We start from the raw sequence: 9,424 nt of genomic DNA, 5'->3' as shown, positions 1-9,424 counted from the left end.
GAACCGACACTAAAGGCCGTTACGAACCGGCACTAAAGGCCGGTTCTGCACTAGTGCCCCTCCCCCCCAAGAAATCTCCTTCCTCCTGCTACCGCCGATCCGCCCCACCTCTGTTGGCCTTTGGGCCGTGGAGGTGCAAAGGATCTCGGCCCCCGACGTGCGGGAGGGACCCCGTTTTTGTTTTCGTTTTCGTTAGGTTCATCGTCTTGGTCGAGGCTGTGTGGCGCTGGTGATGTCTCTCACTAGGAATAATGTCTCTCATGTTTGAACCCCGCCACGATGGTGTGAACAACATCGTGGGAGGATGTATGGAGGTGTGTCTTCGTCAGATCTTGTGGGATTCGGCCAGTGCTCGTCTTTGGTGGATCTATTTTGATTCGGTTTTTGTTCATTTTCGTTCGTGGGGTTACATGTTTGATCTTTCTGATCTACAACTCTCTTCATCGGCGTTGGTTGCTGCTCTATTGCGCTGGTCCTGTGGAGCCTTAACAAGACGACTTCCCGACTGACTACTACAACAAGGTTTGTCTGCCTTCAGTTAGGGAGGGGCAATGACGGCGGCGTGTCTTCGACTCGCTCCAGTGCTTTGTAGTCATCGCTAGGTGATCCATGGACCTGGATATAATTGTTATTGCCTCTAATGTTCTCTGTACTGCCATGATTGATAAATACTCCCTCCGGTCCTTTTTACTCTGCACATTGGATTTGCCGAAAGTCAAACTGTGCTAAGTTTGACCAAATTTATATTAGAAATTATTAGCATATATAATATCTAATAAATATAATATGAAAATATATTCCGAGATGAATTCAATGATATTGGTGTTATTATGTGAATGTCAATAATTTTTTATATAAACTTGGTCAAAGTTGGATGAGATTGACTCCAGACAAACCTAATATGCAGAGTAAAAAGGACCGGAGGGAGTAAATTGAAAATTTCTCTCGCAAAAAAGATAATCTCTCCTACTATAAAGGATTTAACATGTCTCCCGCCCTACCACTTCTTGTTTTTGCAAAAAAAAACTGCACCTAAAACGTAAGTAAGGTCACAATTCGTTCTTTCTTACGTCTGCCCCTTCGTCCTCGCCACACCTCGTTTCTAGTTTTACACCTCGTTTCTAGTTTTACATATTTTTTCGCTGCCATATTTTCTTCTTTTTTTTGAACACAGTACAGACGGAAGCGCCCATACATACGCGCATACATTCACCCCTATAAATATACACAAACCCTACGCCTATGAGCATCTTTTAGAGACTGAGCTGGCAAATCATCTTAAAGATTTATGAAGTCACCATAAGCACCAGGACTTGAGCCCTGGTGGGCTGAGACATCACTGTCTCTCTAACCATCCAATCATAGATTGCTTCGTCCTGCCACATTTTCTTGGAAACCGCATTAACTGTCAAAACTAAAGTATATTTTTGGCATGAAGCTACATTAACAAAAAATGACAAGCAAATTACGGTGATTGCCTACCAATTTTTCCCCGATAATCCTACATCCACTTAAAGCTATGAACCCCTCTTACTTAACCTTCCTTTAAACTTCTCCGCCCCCCTGATTTTCAGGTGGATGGGGCCCTTCCCTCCCCCTTCTCCAACCATAATTAGCCACGTCGCTGATTACGTAAACCACGTAACATTCTCTATGTAGGTATAGCATTACTCATTTTTTTCCCGTTGTAAAGTACAGACAATTTTCGAGTAAGTGTAAACAAAAGAAAGCCCCCCGACACATGCTATGTGTTCGGCCGTTCCTTTCGGATGGCCTCCTTGATTCTTTTCCAGCTCCATATCGATCGTGTGCTTGGCATACGAGAAGCGCGCTCTCCCCAAATCAAACAAGTAGAGATTACAAGTACGTGCTTCGGCTCGCGGTGCCGTCTGGCATGTAAAAGCCACAACACCGCCGACCGATCATCCATCAGAACTGAAATAGATGTCTTGTAATAGGATAATCGATCCTCTGTCCTTTTCCAGTGTCGTTGCGGTGATTGGCTCACGTTTTCCACATTGTTCTCAACGAAAGATGAGACCGTGGATGTGGAGCAAGCATAGGATCTCATTACAGAGCGGCGGAGTTACATTGGACGGATGCATCTGCCGCCACACCATCAATGACACCACCATGATGTCAACTTTGGCCATAGGTATGATGAGCAAAATATAAATTATATACCTAAAATCTTAAAAGTGCAGGCGCACTTTTTTGGCGTCCCGAGCGGCCGCACTAAACGACACCGTGCTAGAAAATCCCCTTTGTTGTCTCCCATCCCAAGTCTCCGTCGTCCGGCTCTGCTACTCTTTACGCTCATGTCGGCCACTCGGCCTCCAACGCCACCCACGTCGCCGCCGAGGCCGCCTTCCACCACCTCCATGGCTCCCACCCGGAGACCCGCGTGATGCGCCTCGAATCATCGCTCGCGACGCGGGCCATCCCCGCCGAGCTCCGCGCCATGGCCGCTGTCCTCCTCCGCAAGATCCTTTCCCCGACGGCCTCCTTCGACGTCCATCGCCGAGCTCCGCATCATGGCTGCTGTCCTCCTTCGCAAACTCCTCTCTCCGACGACATCCTCCGACTCTGGCCCCTCCTATCCCCCAAGAGCCAGACCGCGCTCAAGTCCAACCTCCTCGACGCGTCCAACGGTGGCGCAGCGGACCTGATGGACCTTGATACTGCTCACTCTTTGACCTCTGTCGGGCAGGAGCGTAGGAGGTTGCTGCCATCGGGCTGAATCCATCCCTCGTTCTTTATGGAATCGATACACACATCCAGATTCGTCCCTCGCTTGCTTGCACGAGAACGCAAGTTGTTTTTCCTACTTCCGCTCAAGTTGCATAGGCACTTGAAGAGCATTTTACCCCTTTTTTGAGTAGGATACATGGGCAGTTGTGTCTGCTTGTACAAAAAGTACGCATTTCTGATATTTTTTGTTGTATCTGCTTGTACAAAATGCAAATATTTTTTGTTGGTATCCACAGTAATTGTAGTTGCACACATAGTAGTCCTAGTTGGTACATGCATGGCCATAGAGTTGCACAATCTAGTTCGCATAGTCGCATATGAATTGTCATAGCTTGTAATGTAGTCTAGTTGTACACACATTAAAGTTTAGTTGGTTTGTAATGTAGTCTAGTTGCACACACATTGATGTTTAGTTGGCAGGAAGATTAGTTCGTCGAAACATCTCCATGCGGGGTCTACTTTTAAAGAACACGTCGCGAGGGTTTCAACAGTGAAAACGGATCTGGATTTCGGCGCGCGGTGTAGAAGATATTTCTTTTATAATTTTGAAAACCAAAAATTAATGCACAATAGACGAATATGAGGAACATTAATGGGAGTATCTAGAACTCATCTAGATGAGACGTAATTTGGTCTCATTCACCTGGAAAACAAGAACGAATACAACCCACGTCAGCACACACGTATCTTATAGCATCACATCCAATGGCTATAAAAGATGAATGAGACCAAATTAAATCTCATCTAGATGAGTTCTAGCAAAACTGAACATTAATACAGCGACACGCAAACATCGGAAGAGACCATATAGACTAATTAATTACCAGTGCCCTTTTTAGCACTTTTAGATTACAATAATTTTGCCCTTTTTAGTATGCGTTAGGGACTAAACGTGCTGTCTTTCCTGGAACAGGGGCATGCACTTATTTTATTTGGCCGGCCGCCAGGTAGACCCGTCCAATTATATATGCCACACAATTTGTATTGTTAGATCCAACAATGCTATCTTTTGAAATATAAATTATACAGTGTCAAGTACTTTTTTTTTGCGGAAAAACTTTCAATCTATTCATCTTCAATCATGGTAGTACAACGGACACTAGAAATAATAAAAATTACATCCAGAACCGTAGACCACCTAGCGACGACTACAAGCACTGAAGCGAGCCGAAGGCGCGCCGCTGTCATCGCCCCTCCCTCGACAGAGTCGGGCAAACATTGTTGTAGTAGACAGTCGGGAAGTCGTCGTGCTAAGGCCCCATGGAACCAACGCACCAGAACAGCAACCGCCGCAGATGAAGAGTGTAGATCAAAAGGATCCAACCTGAAGACACACGAACGAAGACGAACGACGAACAGATCCGAGCAAATCCACCAAAGAAAGATCCACCGGAGACACACCTCCACACGCCCACCGATGATGCTACACACATCACCGGAACGGGGACTAGACGGGGAGACCTTTATTCCATCTTCAGAGAGCCGCCGCCGTCTCGCCTTCCTGAACAGGACATAAACCCTAACAAAGCTCGAAAAAATATATGAAAGCGGAACCCTCCCACCGGTAAGGACCGAGATCCACTCCGCCTCCATGGCCCTAAGGCCACCGGAGACGGGACGGACCGGCACCGGCGCGGTGGGAGGCAAAGAACCCTAGTTTTGGGGAGGCGACGGCTGGCTACGTTGAAGGCGGCGGCTGGATACGAGGCGTGTCAAGTACTTTTGTTACTTAAATTTATGATTAAATTTGATGCAAAGCACAGCAGGGACTACGGAATCGGATGGAGAGGAAATATTCTTTGGATGTTAACTCTACCAATTAATGGATGCAACGCGCTATCTCAGAGGAAAGAAAGAACAATCACATAACTATTTATGTACTTCCTTCGTCTCATAAGGGCATCTTTAATGGCAACCCGCAAATTTTCTTTCGTATCCATTCACGGACAGGGGGACCAGCCCGCGGACATGGATGCGGGATGCCGCCATCTAACCATAATCGCATAAATTTTAAACTCTTCTTCAACAAACCGGATAAAATTCGTGCAAACAAGGCCGAATTTTATATAGACATCACGGATTTCATACAAACACGGTGAATTTTCATTACATTTCGAACATTTAAAACAAAAAAAATGACCCGACCCTAAACCTATCCTACAGCGACGGCGTCCAAGCCTGTGTCGTCCTTCATCAGCTGTCTCCATGAGCATCAACGATAAGACCAATGAAGTGAAGGTGCAGTCTTCGGCGAGGAAGAGTATAACACGGGAGACGAATCGACCCATGTGGGACACCAGAACCTGTTGCCTCCCGTGGCGTACACACCTACTAGGAACATGCTCAGCACGACTTAGAGGCGGCTCGGTGTCGTGGGTATGAGGGAAGAGGTATATTCGTTTTGGATGGACTCCTTCCTTGGTTCTTTCCCCACTCCATATCGACCGCGTGCTCGGCATAGAAGCGTGCTCTCGCCAAATCAAGCTAGTAGGGAGTACAACATAGTACAAATCTGGATGCTCATGTATACACATATACACTCAACTCTATGAATGCACACATGCACACCCTATTCTTATAAGCACCTCTGAGATATTGAGCCGACACATCGTTTTGAGATTGATAAAATTGTCACGGATGGCTTCGCAGTCGAGGGATCGTCTCCTTCCACTGAACACACATTGTCGAAAGACCTGAAATAAATCTAGAAAAATGCGACCATCAATGCCAATTCTAGTACTTGAATCCTGCTGGGTTGGTTCTACCACAAGAAACCTAAGCACCTAGTAAGGTACACTCAGTTCACAGTAGGGAGTAGAAGTACATGTTTCGGCTCGCGGGGTAGGCTGGCAAGTAAAAAAAAGACCCACGCCCATTACACACACCAGAACACGGCCGGCCGATCTTGTGACAGAATATCATCTTTTGTCCTTTTACTTCTAGTGTATCTTTTATTTCTAGTGCATTTGCGTTGATTGGCTCACATCTTCCTTATTGTTCTCAACGAAAGACGGGCCCATGGATGTGAAGTGTTAAAACATACTAGGATCTGACTAAGATGAATTTTGCAAAAGAAAAAAAGGTTACGACTAGACGGCTCCATCTGCCACCACATCACTGATGACATCAACATGATGTCACTTTGATCATAGGTATGACGAGTATGTGCCACAAAATTTGTATTGTTAGATCCAATAATATTGTTTCTTGACATGTCAATTATACTTTGCTAGTTAAATATATTGTTAAACTTTGGCATAAAGTACAACGGAGACTATCGAATCAGACGGTGGAAGTATTCTTTGATGTTATTTCTACCAATTAATGTATGCAACCAGCTGTCTCAAAAAAAGAAACAATCTACACACCTATTTTTTTAATACATTGCATGCCACAAAAGTCATATGATTTTCTAAAAAAAATAAAAATTAACTTTTCTTAGGAACACAGTATAGACACAAGCACTCACAAATGCATATGTACACTCATCCTTATGAACGCACGCATGCAGATCCTATCCCTATGAGCATATTTAAGAGTCCGCCCCGGTGGGTCTTGAGATCGTTGACCCATGCCGGATTGAAGGTACCACAGTCCTCCTAACTACTCCAATTTGTTTTATATTTGTCTAAATAAGGATGTATCAAGTATTAGTATGTATATCCGACCAGAGAATAGTTGTCGAATACAACAGAAATGAGCTTTGGGTACGGATGCCAACCCGACCTCGACCTGGTTGGGTGGATCGAGGCGTCCGCTCGCTGGGACGAAACCGTCGAAATGGCTGGCTTCCCATCGCCCGTGGTTTGAAGCGGTTTCTGTGGGCTTGTTATGATTTCTCTCTCTTGTGTTTGGTCTAATCGAAGCCGCCCGTGTTTTTGACAACTAGCTCACCGTTTTGTTCTGAAATTCCCCAATCACGTGGCCTCTGTTTCGTAAAAGAGATTCCTCTGTTTTTTTGTTTTTCATTTAGGAATATCATCGAATCCAAGGGCCAAAGCCGACGTAGTACTAGGGCCCAAACAAAACCCGAATGTTTTTTTAACGCCGAAGCGGCGACCGGCGGCGGCATCAGCCAAGCGGAACGAGACGAGACGAGACGACGGCAAGGAAAGGGACCCACGCGACGCGAGGCGCCCACCGAGGCCGAATAACCCCCCCGGGCCCACCGGGCCCGCCCGACAGCGACCCACGCCCCAATCATCCGCCCGCCCACCCTGGCCGGCCCGGCCCGCCTCCCTCCCTCCCCACCTTCTTCCTCCTCATACCCCTCTCCTCCATCGGCCACGGCATCCTCCGATCCTTCCTTGGAACTCTCGCGCCGCGGCGGAGGGGAGGGGAGATGAAGTTCGGCAAGGATTTCCGGAGCCACCTGGAGGGCACGCTGCCGGACTGGAAGGACAAGTACCTCGCCTACAAGGCGCTCAAGAAGCTCATCAAGACGCTGCCGCCCGACGCCGACCAGCCGCCGCCCCCGCCGCCCCTGCCCCCGGCCGGGCACGGCGACGGCGGCCTCGGGGACTGGTTCGCCCGGATCCTCGACGTCGAGCTCCACAAGCTCAACGACTTCTACATGGAGAGGGAGGAGTGGTACGTCATCCGCCTCCAGGTACCCCACCCAACCCTTCCCCTTCCTCTCTCCCGCCTCCGCCCTGCCCCCCTGCCTGCACCCGTCATCTTCTCGCCGCCGCGACGCCCGCGCCGACGCGTGCGGGACGGAGTCTAGGTAGGACCGTCGTGGGCCCGGACTTGGATCGTGGGGATTTTTGTTCTGTGCCGTGCCGGGGAATGAAATTGGCCGCCACATGTGAATCTCTCGAGTTTAGGATGTCTACAAGAATTTTTTTGGATAGTAGTGATGAATCAGTGACAGCATTAAACCATGATTTCGTTCGGCCAAGGAGTAGTAATTGGCCGCTTGTGATGCCTTTAATTGCAGCTGCAAACTGGGCTTGTCTGGTTTCTTGTCATAGTAACTTAGGTGGATAAAATGTTACTGTTTATATGTTCATTATAGGCGAAATCGATGGGATGCGCCTTTCTGTACGACAGGGGCAGGCAATCACTCTCTGACTATCCATCAGAAAAGCCATCAAACCTGGTACTCTGAATTTAGTTCTCCAGTGATACTCCCCCTGTTAAGTGAAATGGCCTGAAAATGTCAGCACTGCACATAGGCTTAGAACATGCTCAACACGACTTAGGCTATATTAAGGCTCCAGCTATGCAGATGTCATTATGTCACGTTTAACCAATGACTCATATGTGATTAGTGAACATCCGCACGATAATGGAGTTTAAAGCTGCCACTGAGGTTTGTTCAGTGCTCATTGTGGCCGAGTTTGCTTAAATGTCTGTTACAGGTGACTAGGTGAGTAGCAAATCCAGTCCCAACAATTCTTGTAAACCGAGACCCCAAACCAATGTAAACAACAGCACCTGGCCTTGCCCGAAAAACTGAATTTACCTTTTTTCTATGGATCATACAAGGATAGCTGATTGAGCAGTCTAGATCGTTTAACATTTCATGCTGTTCTAAAACTAATCATATCCAACTTCTGAACTTAACTAGGTGAGTAGCAAATCCAGTTCCAATAATTCTTGTAAATCGAGACCCCAAACCAATATAAACGACAGCACTTGGCCTTGCCCGAAGAACTCAATTTACCCTTTTTTATGGATCATAAAAAGCATAGCTGATTGAGCAGTCTAGATCGTTTAACATTTCAGACTAGTTAAAAAAAAATACTTCTGAACTTATCTGCTGAAATCTGAACAGTCTCTTTATGCTTCAGTTCTTGACTGCATATTACTAGTTCTGATCATTTGACTGAACCTCCTGTTGGAACTTGAAAGTATCTTGCACTGTCACCTACAGTTCTTGACTGCATACTACTTCTGATCATTTGACTGAGCCTCCTGTTGTGACACGGTTTAATCTTTAAGTATTAGACTGTCTGGTATTTAGCATTTTAAGCGTATGTTCATGGTCTTTGGACATGCGCCTTTCTGTATGACAGGGGCAAGCTCTCTATGCTATGGTTATATCGATCAGAAAAGCCGTCAAATCCGGTATTCTGAATTTTACTGTGCAGTGATACTCCCCATTTAAGTGATGGCCTGAAATTGTCAGCATTCTGCATAAGCTTAGCGAACATGACCAAAGTGACTTAGGCATATTAAGGTTCCAGTCACGTAGTTGTCATTATGTCATGTTTACCAATGACCCATATATGATTGATCAGCAAATCCACTCGCATGAGAATGGAGTTTATAGTTTGCCACTTAGGTTTGTCAAATGCTCATTATGAGGCAGAGTCCGCTGAAATGTCAGTGACTGGTAACAGGTGAGTAGCAAACCCATTTCCAGTAATTCTAGTAAACCGAGACCCGAAACCAATATAAACAACAGCACTTGGCCTTGCCTAAAGAAGTAAATTTACTAATACCTCTGTCCCATAATATAAGATGTCATTACAACTGATATACTCACATATTTGTTATAATGACATCTTATATGATGGGACGGAGGGAGTATTTTTTTGTGTATGGACCACACACACATAGCTGACTGAGCAGTTTAGATGGTTTAGCATTCCAGGCTGTAGTAAATCCATACTTCTGAACTTTTCTGGTGAAAGGCCTAAAGAGTCTCTTTATGCTTCAGTTCTTG

General features: G+C 46.2%; 1 protein-coding gene across 1 annotated transcript in view; it reads left to right on the top strand.

Moving 5' to 3' along the window:
- The first annotated feature begins 6,997 nt into the window (after window positions 1-6,997).
- Window positions 6,998-9,424, top strand: part of LOC119312617 (SPX domain-containing protein 4-like) — a 4,340-nt gene continuing 1,913 nt past the window's right edge. The window contains exon 1 of the mRNA XM_037588348.1: window positions 6,998-7,360. Within this exon, the coding sequence (XP_037444245.1) occupies window positions 7,094-7,360 (267 nt within the window). The 5' untranslated portion in view covers window positions 6,998-7,093. The remainder of the gene's footprint in view (window positions 7,361-9,424) is intronic.

This window comes from Triticum dicoccoides, chromosome 5B (assembly GCF_002162155.2).
Source record: "Triticum dicoccoides isolate Atlit2015 ecotype Zavitan chromosome 5B, WEW_v2.0, whole genome shotgun sequence".
Taxonomy (NCBI): domain Eukaryota; kingdom Viridiplantae; phylum Streptophyta; class Magnoliopsida; order Poales; family Poaceae; genus Triticum; species Triticum dicoccoides.
This window is presented reverse-complemented; position numbering and strand designations above follow the sequence as displayed.